The sequence below is a fragment of the Lampris incognitus genome, chromosome 16 (assembly GCF_029633865.1).
Source record: "Lampris incognitus isolate fLamInc1 chromosome 16, fLamInc1.hap2, whole genome shotgun sequence".
In the NCBI taxonomy this organism is placed as follows: domain Eukaryota; kingdom Metazoa; phylum Chordata; class Actinopteri; order Lampriformes; family Lampridae; genus Lampris; species Lampris incognitus.
Genome location: NC_079226.1, coordinates 37,151,358 through 37,174,323, shown reverse-complemented (window position 1 = coordinate 37,174,323; position 22,966 = coordinate 37,151,358). Strand labels below are relative to the sequence as shown.

The following is a 22,966-nucleotide window of genomic DNA, read 5'->3' as shown; positions in this document are numbered from 1 at the left end:
ATTCATCGTTACTGGTGCGGAGCCCACAGCACTGGACTTATTTTCGAGCCCCTGTTGTGATGCAATATAATTTCTTGCAACCTTTTTGTGTTTAATGTGACAATCTATTGGTCTGTGTGGAACCGTGAGTTCCCGTCGCACGAGGGCTGCTTTCACGAGAGAGGAAGGTCGTAACCAGACGACGAGAGGCGACCCGTTTCGGGTTCGAAGCGCTCCCCCGTGAAATGTTCCCTGGCGATGGAATTCATCTTGAAGGTCAACATAAAAAAGAAGCGACAAACAATGTCTTAAACGTGCTCCAAATTCGCTTTCCGGAGATCCCGTGAAAGGCCAAGGGTTCAACGACAAATTGGAAAGGTCTAGAATATGCCTTATTCCAATTTAGCATACCTTCCAGTATAATCAAGGTCGGTTGACGTGAAGGCAAATCAATTAATATTCCCATGTCATTGGTATTGGAGTATAAATAATTTGGCAGCATGTCTTCACAGACCATTTGAAAGGGGAAAAGAGGCTATGTGAAGAGGCCTTTGTTTGGTGTGAATACATGATTTTTTGGGGGGGGGGGGCTTTTATGTCAAAATGTCTTCAGCGAGAAAGAACAAGGAGTCGTCAGTCGTTATAATATGCAGTAATATAGTGTTGAAAATGACTTAAACCTCCACATATGGGTGGAGACAAACTGGAGTATTCCAACTATATATCACACACACACACACAGAGGAGCTGAACTAGTTGAATACATTTTCAGGGGTTTTTCCACCTTAAGGTGGCTTAAGGTGGGTTAAGCTGTAATGCAGTAGAGGATTGAGGAGTGTCGTTTACAAGACGGGGAGATTGCACTCATCACCACCTGACATCTCAAAAAGGAGAAACTTCCAGCGACAGTTCAGGTTTTTACCCTGCAAAGGCTAGACTTTTCTCCAAAACTCCATTGTCCCCATTTTTGGTTAAATTCATGAGCTCTAAAAAAAAAAATTATATATATATATAAAATATATATATAAGATCGAGGAAGGCTCATGACCTCAGATTGCAGGATCAAAATCCAGGTCAACTTTGGTGGAATTGCCCTTTAATGAGGCAGCGTCACATGTCTTTCTCTTGTGTGTGTGTGTGTGTAAACATGCTCAGATTTCAGCTTTGGGAAAATGCCGTCACATCTGCAGATTGAGCCGTTTTATTTATTTAAGTTGTATTTTTTGTCTGAACTGTGAAGCAGGAAAGTGAACGTCCTACACGAGTCCAACTTCAGATACAAAACCATTTGACTGACCGATTGTTGTGATGCCAAAAGCAAGAGGCCTTAATTCAGCAGAACTAGATTGTAAAAAAAGAAGTCATTCCTGACAAGTCCATGTAAGACTCCTTTGACCTGAAAGTCACGAGTGATTCATATATGAAATGTTAAGAAAACCACTTTTCTACTCATTTTTACAGACTATTTATTAAACTGTGATTTTGTAAGAAATAAAAAATGGAAATGGTGACTGGACTGTTTTTTCCCCCCCTCCACAAAACAGGAGCCATGGCATCAATGCTGCTACCTTGTGCAAAACCAGTATCACAAAGTAAAATTTAAACATAGCCTTTATTTCTTTTTACAGGTTTAGGGAGACAGTATAGTTGAAGAGGTTTCATCTAGAGACAAATAAAATACAAAAACAGCCATTTTCATAACTTAAACTCACCCACTATAAATAAATACACATGCCCAGACACGAGGTCCGTCCTCTGCACGAGGGGGATGTCGTTTCTGAGAATGTCCTCACACATCAGTCCCACCCGTCCCTCAGGACACAGACGGGCAACGAGTTGGCAGTCTTGTCACTCTCCGACGTGGACTGAGGCGAGACAGAGTTGGACTGAAACTGCCACCATTGTCCACGTCCTGGTGCTGTACCAGAACCTCCAGTCGTGTTAGGGGTTAAGAGGCACAGGTGCCATCGAGGGGTCCTAACCTTCAGGAGGAGAACCACAGTCCCAAGACAGGACGGCGTCAGAAGTCCGCAAGATCCATTCGCTGGACCCGCTGTGGGCAGACGCTGTTCTGGATTACTTCCCATTAGTCCTCCAAAAGCCCAAGTCGCCTTTTTATAAAGTAAACAGCACAAAGGCGACCATGTTTTCAAGCAGGACCTACCGCCGATCTGAGCGAACAAAAACTATTATGAATCACCTCACTCTGCCCTGTACACAAACTCACCACCACTGGTTACCGGGGTAACAGATAAGGGTTGCTGACCTACAGACGAAACATTACATTTCATTTCGGGTGGGAGTTTAGAGCGGGTTGTAGCTTATTCCTAAAAGTTTTAGTTCACAGATCAATTTACCGTCTCACATTTTTTTTTTAAACATATTTTTCTTTAAAAATAAAAGGGGCCATATGCAACTACACAATTTCCACCACGGCACCGTGGAAGTAATGTCACAATTCGGCACTGGATCCCCCCTCCATAGGCAGACATGTGCCGAGGCTTGGGCCGGCTGGTCTGTTGGTCTAGTTCATTCAGGTTTTGGTAGACGGACCAGAAGAACCTGGCTGGCATTCACATATTTGGCACCATGTGTTGGGCGTGAAACAGCCTTCCTCAGATGCCATCCAGTCACGCACGCACACGCACAGACACACACACTCTGCATCTTGGCCCGTTGTGTCCCTGTAGTTATCAGGGTGATGTCTTGACAACACCCAAATGCTGGTAAGTTTCAGTTGTGGCAGCCAAGTTTGTCCGTTCTACCCGACGTTTGGGCCAACGAACAGGTCCCGTTCCCGTTTTGCCGTCAAAGTCTTGGAAGCTGCAAGCATCCAGTTTCCTGCCCCGGTTGGCATTCGCCCGATGTGCGTCGTCGTCGGGTGGTATGCGCAGAAGTTCAAATAAGGTGGACTGGCAGGTCCTCCCCGTACTTCCGGAGAAATTTGCTGTGGTTGTGGTCGATGGACCAGAGGGCGGGCAGGTGGCGCGGCTGCATGGTGGTGAGGAAGTGCTGCCGCCACCGGCGCTCCAGGTCCATCAGGCCCCGTATGCCGTCTTTCGCGCACATACTCACCACCTTCCGACCGTGAGGCATATATTCCTCATTAAATATCCTTCAGAGAACAGAGAAAGAGAAGAGGGAAAAGGGCCAGTGAGCCTAAGCCGGTGTAAGGTTGCCTCATCTGCCCTGCAGGTTTCTCACCTTTAGTTGACCTAGGTCCCTTACTACAGCTGCTCCCCTCTCCTTATTCAACAAAACGAGGTTGCTGTGTTGAAAATAATGACTGAGGGTATAAATAAGTAAATAAAATTTGCGAGAGATTCTTGCTCACTATTTCTTTTTCTTTGGAAGGGATTTCCCCCCTCCCTTTTCTCCCCTGTTGTATCCGGCCAATTACCCCACTCTTCTGAGCTGTCCTGATCGCTGCTCCACCCCCTCTGCCAATCTGGGGAGGGCTGCAGACTACCACATGCCTCCTCCGATACATGTGGAGTCGCCAGCCGCTTCTCTTCACCTGACAGTGAGGAGTTTCACCAGGGGGACATAGCACGCGGGAGGATCATGCCACCCCCCCCCCCAAACAGGCGCCCCGACTGACCAGAGGAGGCACTAGTGCAGCAACCAGGACACACACCCACATCTGGCATTCCCACCCGCAGACACGGCCAACCGTGTCTGCAGGGACGCCCGACCAAGCCGGAGGTAACACAGGGATTCGATCCGGCGAGTCCCATGTTGGTAGGCAACAGAATAGACCGCTACACTACCCAGACGCCCCCTGGTTCACCATTTTCAAGGCTCAGCGTTTTCGGTTTTTACCAATTTTCACCGAAAAATACCCACATTTTTAAACTGATTTTCACCCGGATTTTATGTTTCCACAGATCCAAATGTTGTTCCTGTTCATGTGAGGTTATGTAACAGTGTCCTCTTGTGGCAAAATTTGGCCTGCTGGATGGCTTTGAAAAATAAAAACCAAAAACACTGAGTCTTGACTATTGTAGAGAAAAATTTGGTTGAATTGATCCGTTTGTGTCTCAACTTCTAAAAGCAGTAATTGCAATTCAAGCTACTGTGAACTAAACAGAGGACATGGCTTTCCTCCCAGCTCTCTAAACCCACTGCCAACTTCCCCACCCCTCACCTGGTTTCCAGGTCAGCCACTTGCTGTAGGGCCTCGGCATCAAGTTCCTGGTCCTCCTCCAGGTTGAGGAAGTCCCTGATGATGGTCTGCAGCTCCTTGTGGCGCTGTTCTGGCAGCTCGTTCCCGGCGGTGACGAGCGCCCGTGCCGCTGACCGCACCCGCCGCCGGTCCGTGTCCTGAAACAGTCGCAGCCCCTCCTCGGAAGCTTGAGGGGCACTATACTCTTGGGCGAGCTGCTGCTTCAGTAAGCAGTCGTGCACGTTGGAGGCGGCGTGGCAGGCCGTGCACAGCAGCAGGATGTCGTGCGAGTTGTGGTCCTTCATTTCGGTGGGGAAATGCCGCCTGTACTCCTGCGGGACGATGTGTTTCCTGTATGGTGGGAAGAGAGGATATTTAGAAGTTAATCTTTTGGTAATGTATGAACTAAGTCAAAACATTTCAAAATGGGGGAAGAATTGTTAGCCAGGTAAGTTGAGAAATCTGCTGCTAGTTGTAAAACACAAAGAACAGAACTATGACGGAACATTAAGGCCAGAAAACAGTAAGAATAAACTTGGAATTTATCAGTAAAATGTATTGCCCCTGTATGATCCCTGATGTTGATGACTTGTATGAATATTTGATATTTTATGATTCTGTAATTTTTTTAATTTTAATTGTAAATTGGTATGCCTGTCCAGGGTGTCTCCCCGCCTGCTGCCCAATGGCTGCTAGGATAGGCTCCAGCATCCCGCAACCCAAATTCGGATAAGTGGCTTGGATAATGGATGGATGGATGGATGGATGGTTATGTTTTGTTTGTCTGCATCCCTGTCAATTGTGCTGTTGCCTGTCTTGGCCAGGACGCTGTTGTTAAAGATTTAATCTCAAAGAGACCCCCCCCCCGCCCCCCAGTAATAAATAAAATTTCTGAAAAGTTCAAGGAGCTAATTTTTCAACATTTCGACAAACTTGCGTATTTTCAGTGGCGTGTAAACCGATGGACAGCTTTGTCCCTGCTGTATCACCACACTGCAACCATGCCATTGTTGGTACAAAGCTGGTTAGCGGGGCACACGTTTCAGGTTTAGATTTACATTTTTATTGATCGTTTAAGATTGTACAGCATTATCAAATAAAATGGTGTCAAGTCGACTGCAATCCTTATAAAGTCAAATCCTTTTGCACTTAAAATGCCAAACTGTTACTCAGAGTAGCATACAGATGTTGTGTTGGAGACTTCAGGCATATATTTTGGTCAGTTTATGTAAAGTTCGGAGTGATATCAGCCATTAATAGCTTTGTTTTATCAGGAATCGGAAACAATTTATTTTCATTTCTTTCATGTACTTGCGTACACAAAAGAAACGAAATTCCGTTTCCCCAGCCCACAGCAGTGCGACACACAAGACAAAAATACATCTCGAATTTCCCAAAAACGACACCACCAAAAGCATACAAAAACAGAGAAAAAGCCACAAAAAAACCCGCCCCAACAACACAGTCCTATAACACAGTCCAAAAATTCCACCGTCCAGAGAACAAACGCCAGCCAGGAAGACTGTCGGAACTGCTGGTCTGCATGGGCTAGCAGTTAGCTTAGCCTGCCCCACATCCGCACCCTGTCAGACCACCCTCGTTGTTTCCTCCTCGGGCGTAGCTCCAGGCAGGGCTGTGGTCCCTGGGCCCACCGGATGCAGCAGACCAAGCTCCCCCACCCGATCCAACACCAACTCTCCCAGCCAGACACCTTCCACAACATACCTCTGCGCACTCCACACGATGACACTAAAATACAGTCAACGCTAGGTGACGCTGCTGCCAGATCGCCCTCGATATTATCGGAACGACCGGTCTGCATGGGCTAGCAGTTAGCTTAGCCTGCGCCACTTCCACGTCCTGTCAGACCGCCCTTGGCGTTGCCTCTTCGGGCACAGCACCGATCAGGGCCATCATGCCTGGGCCCACAGCACACCAGGCTCTCCCAGCTGATCCAGCACCAGCTCTCCCAGCCATCAAACGAAGACAAAACTTAGATGCAGACATGGACAAAGACACTGCATGGACGGTACTGGGTGAAGCCGCCACAAATGTCAATTCGCCATCTTCCCACACCAGAAGCGGAAACCATCTTTACCGTAGATAAAAACAATTTTACGCTGCAATACATGGAAGAGTTGGTTTACAGCTTGCCTGGTGCAGCCGCTGTGATGCTTTCTTTTTATGGCTGAAAATCAGATTTCCGCTGTAATGGCAGACAGTTAATGACATAGGGTTTGTCAAAAGTAACTGATGCATGCTTGGTTCACTGGTACCACCTCAAAGCTCATTTAGACAGTCAGCCTGCCTGCAGGCCCATTCAAGCCTTTTGTTCTGCTGAAATAATATAAGCAATATAAATAATGCAGGAAGTTTGAAAACCCCACCGGCTGGCCAGCTTTAATCGGTCAACACCAGAGGGTGTTAGGAAAGCAGACAGATCTGATTTGCACAAGTCAGGTGAGCCGCTAGTGGATTTGTCTGGACACCAGCAAGATACAGTTCTCTACCATTTGATAAGCTAGTTTTGACAGTGACTCGCATTGCTGACTTCACTTCCATCTAATTTTCCAACTATGTAAAAAGGCCTTTTCAGAAGTTTTGTCCCATCTTAATGTAGTCTTCCCCTTTCAGTTGTTCCTCTCCTGCGCTCTGTGTTGTGGATTTATTAAATCAGGAAAAATAAAAATAAAAATAAAATCAGAAACACTTTGTCATTTCCCCCAGCCCACAACAGAGCAACACAAAGACAAAAACACATCCAAGAACTACAAGAACACATATATCCAAGTTAACAAAAAAAAAAAACAAAAAAAATCACTGTCCAGGAGAACAAACGCCAGTCAGCATGACTGTCGGAACTGCCAGTCTGCATGGGCTTGCAGTTAGCTTAGCGTGCACGGCTTTCACATCCTGTCAGACCGTCTTCGGTGTTCCCTCTTTGGGCACAGCTCTGGTCTGGGCCGTGGTCCTTGGGCCCACAGGATGCAGAAGACCAAGCTCTCCCAGCTGATCCAACACCAGCTCTCTCAGCCAGACACCTTCGACACACCTCCCCGCATTCCACAAGATGAAAAACACAGTCAAGCCTAGGCGAGGCTGCCGCCAGACCGCCCTCAGTGTTACCGGAACTGCCAGTCTGCATGGGCTAGCAGTTAGCTTAGCCTGCCCTGCTTCTGTGTCCTGTCAGACCGCCCTTGGTGTTACCTCTTCGGGCACAGCTCCAGGCAGGGCCGTGGTCCCTGGGCCCCCAGAGCGCAGCAGACCAAGCTCTCCCAGCCATCAAATGAAGACAAACTTAGACAAACACATGGAAAAAGACACTGCATGGATGGTACTGGGTGAGGCCGCTGCAAATGCGAATTTGCGCCGCCATCTCCCTACACCAGAATCAGAAAAAAGTGTTGTGTAGCAAAGGGCTACATAACACCAATACAACTTATTTTCACTGAATACTCATGTACTTGGACACGTCCAAGTCAGAGACATCGGCTAACTGCTAGCCCATGCAGACCGGCAGTTCCAATAACACCGAGGGCAGTCTGGCAGCAGCCTCGCCTGGTGTTAACTATGGTGTTTTTTATGTCGTCGTGTGGAGTGCGGGGAGGTGTGATGAGGGTGTCTGGCTGGGGGAGCGGGCGCTGGATCGGCTGAGAGAGCTTGGTCTGCTTCATCCAGGGAGCCCGCAAGCCGAAGACACAACAACAAACCAGACTACTGAAACTGAGCAGTTTGAGCTGGTGTTCAGGTCACCTCCATGTGTAACTACAGCTATAACTCTGAGCTGGGCAAGGGCAGTGTTAAGTTGACATGCGTGTTGCTGGCGATGTCAGCCTTGTTGTTGAACCTACCTTTTTTTTGGGGGGGGGGGGGAATCCCCCCCTTTTTCTCCCCAGTTGTACCTGTCCAATTACCCCACTCTTCCAAGCCGTCCCGGTCACTGCTCTGCCCCCTCTGCCGATCCGGGGAGGGCTGCAGACTACCACAAGCCTCCCCTGATACATGTGGAGCAGCTCACCAGCCGCTTTTTTTCACCTGACAGTGAGCAGTTTCGCCAGGGGGGGGATGTAGCGTTAGGATGTGGGAGGATCACGCTATTCCCCCCAGTTACCCCCCCTTACATATATTTGAAAACACAAAAACTATCCTAACCATTATTTATCCACATATCTGACAGCAGAAATGACATGACTGGTCAGTAACCGTCTACATCAGCTCTCTTTATTTTCCTCACTGCTTTTTTACATGTCATTTTCTTACTTCTCCATTCTACTGCCCCCCCCCCCCGAGTGGGCGGCGGACTAACTACAAGATATAACACTAACTGCCGTAGTTTTTGTTTTCAAATATATGTAAGTGACCGGCATTCTCCCAGGAGGCCAGACCAGCCAGAGCCAGCATCTTGATAGCGTGATTGCGCAATAAAAACTTGGCCCATAGGAATGCATTGGATACAACTTCGTGGTGCCGGACAAGAACATTTGTGACATCATGTCCCCAGCACAATTTCATAGATTAAATTTTGTGACTATGACACGAAATCTCATGATACCCGGTTGCCTTTTTGATGGTGGGGGAAACCAGAGCACCCAGAGAAAACCCACCGCACATGTAGAGGACATGCAAACTCCACACAGAGGACAACCTGGGATGACACCCCCAAGGTTCTCCCTTGTTCTCTCTATCTAAGGTTTATCTAAGGTTCTCCCTATCTCCATGTTAGACCTAAACAGACAGTCTGCTGACCCAACCTCAAAACTACAAAGCTTGTAAATGCAGCCCTCATCTAAAAACCTAACTGGAAGGTTCTCCATTTTGAGTGCAGTTGGCTGCATTGGTGGCAAAACATGAGTGGGCCATGTTCCCCTGGGATTTCACATTAGTTGGTTTTAGTTTACAGTTCCATTACATCAGTGCTGTTGAAAGAGACCAGCATAGGACTGACAGGCCAACCAACCTTTTGACACCGCTCCCTGCGATCGCAGTAAGAAGACTGCACCAGTGTATTTCTCTATTCAGCTCCATTAACATTCTTGGGAATGTGCCCAACAGAGGAAATCCCTCCAGCAATAAACAACCATAACTTCAACTAAGTACTTCATTTCCCCTTTAAATTACAGTACGTTACCCAAATCCCTCTCTGACCAACTAATCACAGGCTTGTCAAGGCTCTAGAAATTCCATAAATTAATGTACTGCAGGTTAAAATATTCCCACCACCCTAAAAAGAAAAAAAACAAAAAAAACACCAAGCTTTGAATATTCATTTTAACTTTTAGTTTAAACAAATTTAAATGTGAAAATGATGAATAACATCAAACCTATTGTAGGAGTACTCTTTTCCGCACACCACACAGAGGTTCTCTTTGGCGGTGAGATAGTATTCCTGTCGAGACTCGGGACGTCCCGACGGCTCAAACAGTAGTCTCACAATGAAAGGATCCTCACTCTGAAGCTCTGAGTCAAAAGTCAACAGAAAAGGTTTATTATTAATATTTTAGGCACCAAGTGGACACCCATCCAGAACAAAATGACAATATAGAACAAAATGACAATAGAATTTGCTTTCATTATTGGCTTGACATCAGTTTTTGCAGAAAAGGTCGAGTTCAGCTTTAATCCATTATTTTTTCTCCCAAACTGCATCTTAGCTAGCTTGTAGCAACCAGCAAATCAACTAAGGAAATTAAATAAAGAAAAAATATAGTTTGGGATGTACCTCCAATTCCTTTGTCCAGGTACCATTTGGCTTTCTTCTTGTCGCAGGAACACAGTGGCTGACCATCTGGAGCATGGAGAAAGCAGTTGTCATAGAGAGGAGACTTCCTGTCGTCAGAAATGGGAGAAAGCCAAGCAACAGTAACTTGGGATTAAAAATAATTCTGGACCACTGGAGCAAATTTCATAGACAGGCTCACATCAGTCTTCAGACAAATGCAAACAAATTGCATTTGTCTGAAAAACCCAACACTCAAACACTGGACATCTGTTGTACCAGGAACACTATTTGACATGAAATGAAATGTCGTTTCCCCCAGCAGTACAACACAAAGACAAAAACACATCCAAAAAACTACAAGAACACATATCCAAACCAACACATACATATGTCCAAACTTAAAAAAAAAAAAAACTAAAAAAAACTAAACACTGCCAATGCCAGCCAGGATGACTGTCGGAACTGCCGGACTGCATGGGCTAGCAGTTAGCTTAGCCTGCCCCACTTCCACGTCCTGTCAGACCGCCCTCGGTATTTCCGCGTTGGGCACAGCTCTAGGCAGGGGCCGTGGTCCCTGGGCTCCCTGGATGAAGCAGACCCAAGCTCTCTCAGCCGATCCAGCGCCCGCTCCCCCAGCCAGACACCCTCATCACACCTCCCCGCACTCCACACGACGACATAAAAAACACCATAGTTAACACCAGGCGAGGCTGCTGCCAGACTGCTCTCGGTGTTATTGGAACTGCCAGTCTGCATGGGCTAGCAGTTAGCTTAGCCTGCCCCATAGCCGCGTCCTGTCAGACCACCCTCGGTGTTTCCCCTTTGGTCGGAGCTCCGGGCAGGGCCATGGTCCCTGGGCCCACAGGATGCAGCAGACCAAGCTCTTCCAGCCATCAAACGAAGACACAAACTTAGATGCAGATGTGGACAAAGACACTGTATGGGCAGTACTGGGTGAGGCCGCTGCAAATGTGAATTCACGCTGCCATTTTCCCACACTGGTACTGGGTGAGGCCGCTGCAAATGTGAATTCACGCCACCATCTTCCCACACCGGTACTGGGTGAGGCCGCTGCCAATGTGAATTTGCGCCGCCATCTTCCCAACACCGGAAGCGGAAAAGATATCTATACTCTGTATCACTTAAATAGGAGTTCACAGACTGACATCACCCCCATTCTCAAATTCATCCCTTCCCGTAAAGAAGCTTCTATCACCATTGCAATTAGGGGGCAGATGATTACGGACAGTGAATGAATATCAATAAGTGGTGACAAGATATGTTGTTAAGTGGATTAAAGACTTGTGATAGTCAGCAGTTTGAATGTGTGTGTTCTTGTAGTTGTTGACTGTGTTTTTGTTTGTATGTTGCACTGCTGTGGGCTGGGGGAAACTGCATTTTGTTTTATTTCATGTGTGCAAGTACATGAGGTGAAATGACAAATAAAGTGTTCCTGAGTCCTGATTCCAGTTGTTTTAGTCAAACGCGGCCATTTCCATTCAGTTTCTTGCATATGAATCTTCTTCACACCAAAACTCACCAAACCTAGGCTGACCAAAACAAATCTTGTGCACGCCCTCACCTGGGGGAATAGCCCACACCCAGTGGTTTTCTTTTGTGGTTCTTGCGGGAGTCTGGGACTTGCTGATCTCCAGACTTGGGGCTTTCATACTGGGGCTGCTTCTTTGCTCGTCGTCGTCTCCGCTCTCCGTCAGCTGCCTTGTCGTCTCTTTCACCTCCTTGGCTCCTGAAGGGAATGTCCACCAGGCCCTGGCAGTGGGCGGCCAGCTGGAAATAGGTGCTCTCACTGGAGGAGACAAAGCTGGACTCTGAGTGGAGGCCCAGGAGATGGAAGAACAGGGCAATGGAAACCTGGGCGTCTCTAGCAGCATAGTTCATCTGTGGTGAGGAGACCAGGTGAAATGTATCAGCATTTTATCATGTGTTAACCAATTCAATAACTGAATTTCCTTGCACAATTTTATGTTAACTGGAAATTAATAAAAATGCCAAGTAAGCCAAGTTGCATGTATGCATGCATGTACTGGAGTTCTATTCAATCTTGTGCAGTCAGACCTCTCAATACTGTCAAGCTGAGGGAAGGCAGCGGTTTTAAAATGTGCGGCTCCAGAAATGGCACCTCCAGTTTGGACAGACAAGTTTCCTTGTTTGTTTTCGCCAAACAACAACAATAATGGACGATTGCATTTTTTTCCATTGTTAAACACTAGCTGCACACTTGGCGAACACCTTATGCCTTGGATTGAGTCTTTTTGCAGTTGGCACTGTCCAAGCCATAGTTTAAGACTGGGCTTGCTAGCATGGAACAAAATAAATTGTTCTCTGTCTGTACCATTCTCTGCCCTCAGTTCTCCCTAGAATTATTTTATTGGTTAAAGCAGTGGTTCCCAAACATTTTCTGCAGGGCCCCTTTTTCTAAGCTAGAAATATTTTCAAGCACCATCTCACCTACAGGCACCCACATAAACACACTCTCAGACATTATCCTGTGCTTGGAAACTCCTATAGAATTTATTTGAAACATTTTCTGTAATTAATGCTGCACTGCAACGCCACCATGTGGCATCTTACCGAGAACATTAAGAACAAATCACTTTCAGAGTGGAAACATTAACAATGACACTGCAGCATGTGTGTTCTGAGTTTTTACTGTGTAACAACGTTCATTGCGTTCAACAGATTCTCTCAAAATTGCATCTGCATAAAAATGGCAAGTTTACCAACTGCCTGAGAATAAAACAATAACCTGAACATTTTCTCTGCCAAGAATTACACTTCTAGTCCTGCAATCTTTTCAGTGACTGGTGTGGGCCTGCTTTGTGCTGCAGATCTTCAGGGATGCAGTTGTGAGGCTGCATCCCCGATGCATGCATACATTTACCTTTATCCATCCATCCATTATCCAAACTGCTTATCTCGCGGGGATGCTGGAATCTATCCCAATGACTGCTGGGATAGGCTCCAGCATCCCCGTGACCCTGAGGAGGATTTACCTTTATATTTATTTTTAATTAACCTTCTTCAGTTGTTTTACAGCGGTTGGCATCCATAAATGGCTCATTACCGCCATCTGCTGGACTGAAACAACTTCACAGTGCAAATTATTTCTAGTGTCCACCCACAGTCAAGTCAAGTCAATTTTATTTGTATAGCCCAATACTGCAAATTACAAACAACATCCTGTCCTTAGACCCTCTCATCGGATAAGGAACAACTCCCTAGACAAAGTGATGTTCACTTAGCTTCGCTGTACCCCCCCCCCCCATAACCCTGAGCCCCCCCATAGGGGGCGCGCTGCCCAGTTTGGGAACCATGGGTTAAAGTGTGTGACCGCTGCCCTGTTTCTTTACTACTTTCTAACCAACCTTTGTGCTTGAATGTCTTCCGACCCCCATGAGCTTGATGAGGTGTGGCAATGCCAAATATATTCACTGTAAATATACAAAGAGGGAGAGTGCATGTGTGATCAGATGCAGTCTTTTGCCCCCTTTTGAACCAACTTGTGTAAATTGCATTCCACTGCGTCATGTAAAGTGTGCTCTATAAATACATTTTGATTGACACTGTCCAGTGTACGTCTGCCACCTTGTGAATTTTCATTTTGTCCTTATCGTGCGTCTCCATGTTCATTAAAATTCAGTGACTTGTTTCTAACCTACGTCAGCTCTCCCAACATTTACATTGTAAGCGTGCATGTGTAAACACTCACCAAAAAAACCTAACAGATAACATTTTTATTTAGCTGAAATCCAACTTGCTTGAATATCACCGTTCACTCAAACCAATGAAAAGGCTTAAAAAAAAAACTCCAATAGCAAATACTGCACATTTAAGGGAGGTCAGTCACTGCCAAGAGCCAATTTTGCCCCAACAATGGCAAGTGCAGGACACAAGCCTACACAGCACTTTCATACATGGCAGTTTTTTTCAAATAAATAATTGAAAACACGGCAGTTTAAAATAAATAAAAAAATTACAACGGTGTGAAATGCAATCTGTAATACGACATCAGATACAACGGTAACACAAGTTTTGTTAAGTGCTCAGGTTTCATGGCGTTTACAGCACAGCAAGCTTTTATCATGTTATAGTATTATGTTTGACCTGAAATATGTACTTCTGCCTCAAAAAGTTTGTTTAAATTGTTTTATTGATACTTACTGAGGCTATCGTGTTTATTTAGGCTGGGAGTCGGCTACCTTTACTACTTAAAAGAGCCACCACCCCCAAAAAACAAACAAAACCTGGAGCCGCGAAAAAATATTTAAGCCTTATAATGAAGGTAACATACTCTACTACTACTACTTTTTTCAGCTGCTCCCGTTAGGGGTCGCCACAACGGATCATCCGTTTCCATCTCTTCCTGTCCTCTGCATCTTCCTCTGTCACACCAGCCACCTGCATGTCCTCCCTACCACATCCATAAACCTCCTCTTTGGCCTTGCTCTTTTCCTCTTCCCTGGTAACACAGCCTATCAAGTCTAAATTAGCCTCGCAGTACTACTACTAGGTCCACCAGAGTTCACACACTTGCACCGCAGCACTGTCTGCTCCATATCATTCACGTCGCTTGACTCATCGAAGGCAGTTGAGTGCGCTGGAGTTGAATCCATGTCCTCGATTTGCTGACTGGTGATGTTTGTTGCCATGTGTATGGCCCTGTCTTTTGACGGTCTCTGCAGAGGGGGGCATGTCTTTAATTTTCTGAACTATCTCAGCTGGTGGGGGCCCACCAGCAAGAACAAGACCCAGGACTGTCTCCTTCAACTTCACAAGCAGAGAGGAAGAGGACAACGCTAGACATACTGCAGCCCAGGTCCAGCCATCCATCCATTATCCAAACTGCTTATACTGCTCTCAGGGTCATGGGGATGCTGGAGCGTATCCCAGCAGTCACTGGGCGGCAGGCGGGGAGACACCCTGGTAAGGCCGCCAGACCATCACAGAGTTTTTTTAGAGCAAGAAGATCCACCCAACCCAACCAAAAGATGGAGAGGAGGGGGACATGGATCCAAAATTAGCCTCAGGGGGCTTTACAGCAACACAACATCCTGTCCTTAGACCAGATGTTGTGTCCTTAGATCAGATAAGGAACAACTCCCTTAAAAAAAAAACCTTTAACAGGGAGAAAAAAAATAGGAAACAACCTCAGGGAAAGCAACAGAGGAGGGGTCTCTCTCCCAAGACAGACAGACGTGCAATGGATGTTGTGTTTACACAATTTACACAATACAACATTGTTATCGTCTTTCAATGTTGTATTATGTAAATTGTGTAAACACAACATCCACTGCACGTCTGTCCGTCTTGGGAGAGAGATCCTTCCTCTGTTAATCTCCCTGAGGTTTCCTCCTATTTTTTCTCCCTGTTAAATGGTTTTTTAGGGAGTTGTTCCTTATCCGATGCAAGGGTCTAAGGACAGGATGTTGTGTTACTGTAAAGCCCCCTGAGGCAAATGTGTAATTATTGATATTGGGCTATACAAATACAACTAACTTGACAAGGCAGAGGAAGACACGAGGGGGAAGAAAAAAACCAGGAACCTAGTTACACATGGAGCAGAACCAGCTACGGGTTGTGATCAACATCTCTGGTGAACCTGTCAGGGGAGAATGTTTCAGTATTCTCCCAAGGATCATCGTTTACCACGACCTGCTCTGCAAAGGAATTTGATACAAAGGTTGACCCGTTTGGCTTGTACAGGTATTTATACCCGAGGGCATGGTACAAGCCAAACCTCCCAGCATCTACAAGCTCCACAGACTCAGGTCAGACTGCCTCTCTTAATCTTAGACCAGTTTAAACTGAAATCCACCTTCTGCCCCCTGGTTCAAAGTGCTGCACTAAAATCACTTGCAAAAAAAGAAAAAGAAAAAAAAGTGAATTTTTATACTGAGAACTTATTCAGGAACAAAAAGGGCACCAAAACATTATAACCTCTCCCGTAAAGAAAAAGAGCCTTGGAAGCATCATCAAAAGATGATGAAATTGTCATCAAGAAAGCAGAAAAGGGGGGCGCTACTGTGGTTTGGGGTAGGTACATGCATATCAAAGAGGCCCATCGTCGACTAAATAACATTCACTTTTACCGACCTCTGACATATAATCCAACTGAGTCTCAAAACTGAACCAACAGAGACGCTCAAAGAGGCAAAAGAAAACAGTGGATTTCTGAAGCCGAACTTCCTAAATTCCTACAATGAAAATCCATGAATGGCTTCTTCTTACATGCTTATGAAAATACATTAATGTGTGGGTGGCACGGTGGCCCAGTGGTTAGCACGGTTGTCTCACAGCAAGAAGGTCCTGGGTTCGAACCCCAGGCTGTCCCTGGTCCTGTCTGTGTGGAGTTTGCATGTTCTCCCTGTGTCTGCGTGGATTTCCTCCCACCATCAAAAAGACATGTATGAAGTGCTCTAGTGGCTCACCTGGTAGAGGGGTACCACATATAAGGCTGAGTCTTTACTGCAGTAGCCTGGGTTCGAATCCAGCCCGGCCCCTTTGCTGCATGTCATCCCCTCACTCTCTCCCCTGCCTTTCCCGTCTCTCTCTACTATCACTATCAAATAAGGCAGAAAATGCCAAAAAATAATCTTAAAAAAAAAGAGACATGCATGTTAGGGTTAATACTCCTGTCTGTGCCCCTGAGCAAGGCAATGGAAAGAAGACCTGGAGTTGGTCCCTGGGCGCTGCAGCTGCCCACTGCTCCTATACAATAGGGTGAGTTAAATGCAGATAACAAATTTGTTGGCAAGAATACAACGACAAAACAAAGTGGCTCTCTTCTTAATCTCCCCTGTAGGCCTGTGATTTCAGGCAATGGCAGCCTCACTGAACCAGTATCAAAAGTACATCGACTATTTCATTAAACTATTTTTATCTTCATCATCATCAGTTCCGTAACCTATGGAGGTCCTAGGAGCACAGCTCAATGATGACTCAACAGGTTGAGTCATCATTGTGTTTCAGTAGGGGGAGTACCTGGTGGTCCCTATCCTCTCTCCAGGTATGGATGGCCGTTGGTTCACAGAGGAACTCATCCGCCCTTTAACAGGTTTTGTTTTTAGTCCTGCTGGGTGTCCACGCACCCTCCTAACAACCCAAGGTTTGAAGTGGGGGAGCCGCTTTAGTCGCCGATGACCCGACGGCTGCAGTTTAACGTCGTACCCAGGACACAAGGATTTTTATCTTCACTTCCTGCTTATGTTCAGGACAACACTGATGTGCCCAGCAAGATAAGGCAACTGGAAAACAGGCACAGAGACTTTACTAGCCACTATGGATGTTGAACCATTGTACACAACCGCAGAACACAAACAGGGCCTCGCAGGGGTGGGCAGTCTTATCCAGAAAGGGCTGGAGTGGGTGCAGGGCTTTGTTCCAACCAAGCAGTTACACACCTGTGTCTCCTAATGAAGTTCCTCAGCAAAGACCCTACTGGTTGATTAGTTTGACTCCCTGACTAAGGCTTGATGCTGAAACACATCAGAGTTGGGGTTTTTTTTCCTCCCAATTTGTATCTGGCCAATTACCCTGCTCTTTTTGAGCCGTCCCGTTCGCTGCTCCACCTCCTCTCTTCCAATCCGGGGGTGCCCCGACCGACCAAAGGAGGCGCTACTGCAGCGACCAGGACGCATACCCACATCCGATTTCCCACCCACAGACACAGCCAATTGACCTTTCGCAAAGTCCCGCCCCCCTTAGTTACTGCCCATCAAGTATTTCAGAACTATCCAGGAAGTAGCCGGTAAACACCAAAACATGAAGGAAGAAATCAGCGCACTGTGTGGGTAAAAGTAACAGTAACAATATGTTAGCTGTATTAGCTATCAATAATAGCTAGTAGCAAGCTTAGCTTGGAGCAGACAGGTATTTTTGTTGATTTTGGATGGATTAAGCTGGCCATGGGGTCTGCTATACTGCCAAATCTATTGCCGACATTGCGCTTCTTGCGTTCTGGGTTTCGGGAAGGGAAAGAAAATGACACCCCCTCCAAACTTTTCAGATATCTAGTATCCGATTTGCAGATCCCATAGGCACACCGTTTCAGCATTTTGTTGTGTGTTTGAAAGCTTGACGGACCGTTGCTAAGGTAGGATTGGACAAGCACCGTTCTGGGGTGGTACTTTGCGAAAGGTCAATTGTGTCTGTAGGGACGCCCGACCAAACCGGAGGTAACACAGGGATTTGAACCGGCAATCCCGTGTTGGTAGGCAACGGAATAGACCACTACGCTACCCGGGAGTTTGTTTTTTATAGGTCTTATATGACCATGTCATGACATTAAAAGCTTTTTAAAAGAGAGTGCCTTGGAGTCTTGGGAATTTTACATCCACATATAGTCCCATCCAAAGAGCATCTCGAACAAGCTATCGGAGCCTAGGCTGCGCTCCTATCGAAACATGTTTTTTTAATCTCAGTTTTGTTTTTGAAGTCTGAGAATAGATGCGCTGGTATTTTAATGAATGACTGGTTCATGTGTTCACCGTCCATGAACGGTTCGCCACGCCTTACTACCTCCTGAGCTGCCACACAAGTAGCAGCAGCGGTGGAGTTTGGAGATTTGATCCAATTCTCACAGATACATCTGTGCTGCTCTGCTTTCTGCAGAAGTTCTGAAACCCCCCTCTTTCTCTCATCCCCAGCCAGGTACTTTACTGCAAATGCCGTGTACTTGTTAATATAAAATCTACTTTAGTTGTACATTTTAGTTGACAAGTTTTTTTTTTAATGCGGTATATAGGATACACATTTTTACAGTTTGAGAATGTAAGAATCCCTATAGGCCTACAACAATGATATATGAAAACTAAAATGTTAAAAAAATAACTTATTCATTTCCATTTAATTTTTTGTCAAAGCCACTGGAGGAGCTAAAGAGCCGCAGGTTGCCGACCCCTGATTCAGGCTATACAGGTAGTCCTCAGGTTACAAACACCCGGCATACGAACCCCCGTACTTAGGAACCGACCCCCGTAAAGCCTATTATTTGAAGAAATGAACGGACGGACTACATTGTGTGACACTCAAAACACTGCTCATTTTAGGCGGTTCGTCGGCCCGAGGGGGAACAACGCCACGCCACTGTCACCATTTTATGTCGAATCGCGTAAACATTGTGTGCGTTGTGTCTTGACTTAACATTTTCTTGCGTTTACCCTCGTAATCATGGTTTCAAAGCGTAAATCTGACGCATCGAAGAAAAGGAAACGATCACGACTGAAATGAAAGTGGAAATAATGGAGAGGTGAAACGCTCTTATCGTTCTTTCACTTACCCGGTGAGGCAGGGAGGCGAGCCCTGAGCGGGCTCTCGTTTCTGGTGTCAAATGGCCGGCCTCCACCGGTCGCGACCCGCTCCTGGGGTCAGTGGCAAGCGGGGAGTTTGAAATGTAAGAAATATTTCTTTAAAGTTTTTTATACCTACACACATATTCTCTCAATTATAAATACTGTACTGCAGTTAGATTTATTATTATAACTGCAGTATGTTTATGATGTTTTACGTAAAATATATACTAGATACCAAGACAAATGTTTGATGTGAGCTGTACGCAACAGTTCCGACTTGCATACAAATTTGACATATGAACAGACTCAAGAACGGAACTCGTTCGTAACCCGGGGACTACCTGTAAATGGTCCTACATGTTGTCATTTAAGAAACACCCCGTAGTGGGACCTTTTTTCCTCTTAGTGGTTAGATAAGTACATGTTTATAAAATGAGGGTAAAAGTTGGAGAAAAAAAAACCGTTCATTTGTCACATCTCTAACCTACCTCACCAAAAATATATTCCTACACACCTACCAGGCTTGAGAAACAGCAGTTTTAAATTATGAGTGGGCTAATCCCTGTAAGAGTCCCATGTAGCCGTTTCATTTGAATGTTGTGGGGTTTGTTGTGTGGGTGTATCTGTGTTGGTATGTTATGTGAACGTTGCCTCATATCATATAGTGGTTGCACCTGTGTACATTTTGTTCTGTACAGGTGCTGTGAAATGTTTAGGGGGTACTCTAGATTATGGACTCACTACAGATCAGTGTAGTACCTGCTCAAGTGTCAGTTCATCGGCCTCCCAATCACTGCAGCGAAGCTCCAGAGATTTGTCTAGAGTTATCTTCAACACGTCGGCTGCCAGCGACTTCAGACTGAGGCCATTACTCAATATGACTTTCCTGGAAATGGGAACAGGGGAAGAGGAAACGTATATACCATTTGTAGTTAACACAATTTGGGTTTGCTAGAGGTCAGACAAGCACTGTTTGCAGAAGAGTAATAGCCAATATAGGTGAATACAGCCATCCTGGTGATCCCCGACTAGCTGTGTATAACTCTGATTCATTGTGCTATAATCAAAAAAACACTCCTAAGTAGTGTCTGAAGAGCCAGGCAACAACAAAAATGTACCCGTGTCGTAAGGCGAGATACCGCAGATCAACGGTACACCCCAGTAACAAGCCGTAGTCATGAGCAAGGCGCTTTCCGTCCTCATGGCAACCAACTCCGACCTTTAGAATGTGGGGGTCACAGAGAACTTGCATTAAGCTGTGGGGGAAGAGCTGTGCACTGCTACGAAACGGCAGCATCCTCACCAGGACGCACAGCCCGGAGTATGATGCTATTTGCAGCAACGAGACTGCAGAGGCGCTGCCCTTTAAAGACACCTGAGGAGGACAGGTATGAAGCAGGTCAAACACAGTAAGGAAAAGTCACTCACAATTGCTAAAGGGATCTTAAATGTTTGAGAACATGCAAAAGCCTTACGCCCTTGTTCTTTACCCATTCACAGTCCAGCCCCAGCACGGGGTAGACAGACAACTCCTTTTGCAGGGAGGGCCACAGCTGCTGCCACTCCTCTTCAGAGCTCACCGTCACTGGCTTCACTGCCAACAACTGTTCAGCAGAGGGAATTCGCACAGGGAGAGGCAGTTGTGTGGTCTGACTCTTCGCAGCCTTCACTTCTTTATTGAGATGCGACGCTTGCACAAGTTGACCCTCCACAGTAGAGAACTCCTTGTCCGCAGGGTGCAGAGGCTCCACAGGGTCGGCAGCCTTCTCTCCAGAAAGCAGCTTCCTCTTGTGTGTGTGGTACACCCGCCATAGAAACAGGCCTCCCAAGGTTGCCCCCACGACAGTTGTAATGACGGTAGACAAGGGCCCTCTGGGGGACATGTTGAATCGACTCGAGTGGGCTGACACAAACCTTAAATCAAAGCACAGACATGCCTGCCTTGTTGTCTGGACAAACTGACATTCCATCAACTGCTTCTCTGCCTATGAAGGAACATTTAACTGCTCTGTATCAGCGAGACTCCTAATAAAGCTGGCTGTGTTCATCTAACGTGGACAGGCCCTGCATCTCACTGGTAAAACCGATGGTGGGTTGGACCAACAGGTAACCCATCACAACCCAACTCCATGCAAGAGGGCAAGCAGCGAGCTGTTAACTGCCAAACCCGCCAGCATTGAACAGAGCGACGTTAGAAAGTGGAATACGAGACACGTGTTTTTTGTTTTGTCTTAATTTCGAAGCCGCTGGATAAGTAGGCCATCTCGCCGCTAGCAAAACTGACCAACTGTCAAGTTGCCTGGCGTTAGCTTGCCAAGGCTGGTAGCTTAACACTAGCTAGGTAACGTCCGCTTTAACCGGTAGCTAACAGTATCGGGGGAACGTTTGAAACGGACATTTGGGGGCTCAGAACATTTCCGGAAGGACGGAGCGACGAGTTTCAAAATTAATAACCACGGCTAAGCAGCCGTCTGTGTTGTTCACTGGGAAGCTCCGACACTCGACGGCGCGGCTAGCTAACCGCTACAGCTCGGCTAGCTAGCCGCTGCAGCTCGGCTAGCTAGCCGCTGCAGCTCGGCTAGCTAGCCGCTGCAGCTCGGCTAGCTAGCCGCTGCAGCTCGGCTAGCTAGCCGCTGCAGCTCGGCTAGCTAGCCGCTGCAGCTCGGCTAGCTAGCCGCTGCAGCTCGGCTAGCTAGCCGCTACCGCTAATAAACTCAACGGAGCCGCCGAGCAGCTCGGAGCGCCCCGTTTGTCAGCCCCCGGACCCGTTTCGCGTACATTTGTGACACTGCGGGGTTTAAACGGCACACGCCCGCTGGTTTAGCAGCGCATACTTCTCTCAAGTCTTACCTTTGAGGTTCACATCAACATAACTTCACCGTACTCACGCACAGGCAAGGCGGGCGGGCGAGCACACTCGGCTCCTATAGCTGCGGCGGTCCATCGTTTCCGGTCGGTGGCTATAACGAGACAGGTGTTTTCCTGCTTGCTTTTTTTCTTTTTTTCTTTCCCGGGCAGGTGTCGTCGTGCCAATCACTGATTGCCGTCCGCGGGAGCGCGCTCAGCCTGTTAACGCTGTCACAGCTGCACTATCTGGATCAGTCATGACGTGCTAATAATTAATAATAATAATAATAATAATAATAATGTAACGTGCATGGATAAGAAGACACGCTGGCCACTGATCGAGTCTGACCCTTTAGTCTAGCGGTTAGCGATGCCTCCTTCGGTGCAGGCGATACGGGTTCGCTTCCCGGCCGCGGCAGTTACTGTGGTTGTGTTGTCCCCCGAATTCGCTATAATAATAATAACAATAATAATAATTAATTTTATTGGTGGGCGCCTTTCAGAGCATTCAAGGACACCTTACCGAACGCCGTTAAAAAACAAGCGGCACTGTATCAGACAGCATAGAGTCAAAGCAAAGCAAAGCAGGGTAGACAATAAAAAGTTAACACAACAGGTAAGTATAAAATCATCATCTGCACAAAACTCGGTGACGCGTGGATCAGACTGAGTATGCCAGTTTGAAAAGGTGCGTTTTGAGATGGGATGTGAAGGCTGAAAGAGAGTCAGTGTTGTGAAGGTCTTGTGGGAGAGAGTTCCATAGGCGGGGGGGGGGGGCAGAACGACTGAAGGATCTAGACCCCATGGTAGTCCAGTTCTAGACCCCATGGTAGCCAAGCGGGCCGATGGTGTAGGGAGGGCGTGTGGCTATGGAGGAGTCCGGAAAGACAGGAAGGAGCTAGGTTATTAAGGGTCTTAAAGGTGAGGAGCAGGATCTTGAAGTCA

At 46.7% G+C, this 22,966-nt stretch overlaps 1 protein-coding gene across 3 annotated transcripts; it reads right to left on the bottom strand.

Annotated features, from left to right (window-relative positions):
* Positions 1-1,338: 1,338 nt before the first annotated feature.
* On the bottom strand, positions 1,339-22,088 carry exd2 (exonuclease 3'-5' domain containing 2). 3 transcript variants are annotated; one of them, XM_056296437.1, is made up of 9 exons: positions 22,025-22,088; positions 20,650-21,088; positions 20,293-20,549; positions 19,934-20,060; positions 11,446-11,762; positions 9,864-9,970; positions 9,466-9,601; positions 4,127-4,495; positions 1,339-3,094 (listed from the first exon to the last, which is right to left on the bottom strand). In XM_056296437.1, the coding sequence occupies exons 2-9, from the start codon at positions 21,055-21,057 to the stop codon at positions 2,878-2,880; spliced, it is 1,938 nt and encodes a 645-aa protein (XP_056152412.1). In that variant the 5' UTR covers positions 21,058-21,088; positions 22,025-22,088; the 3' UTR covers positions 1,339-2,877. The 3 variants fall into 3 exon arrangements, with proteins under 3 accessions (XP_056152412.1, XP_056152409.1, XP_056152411.1); XM_056296434.1 differs by lacking the exon at positions 22,025-22,088 and having other exon boundaries at positions 20,650-21,221; XM_056296436.1 differs by lacking the exon at positions 22,025-22,088 and having other exon boundaries at positions 20,665-21,221.
* Positions 22,089-22,966: the final 878 nt, after the last annotated feature.

Excerpts from the sequence above, each read along its gene's own strand:
- exd2 (XM_056296434.1), bottom strand. The coding sequence starts at position 21,144 with ATGGAATGTCAGTTTGTCCAGACAACAAGGCAGGCATGTCTGTGCTTT. Across the intron at positions 20,061-20,292 it reads TATCTCGCCTTACGACACGG|GAAAGTCATATTGAGTAATG; the intron begins GTACATTTTTGT and ends TCCCATTTCCAG. Across the intron at positions 4,496-9,465 it reads AAAGAGTACTCCTACAATAG|GAAACACATCGTCCCGCAGG; the intron begins GTTTGATGTTAT and ends CCCACCATACAG.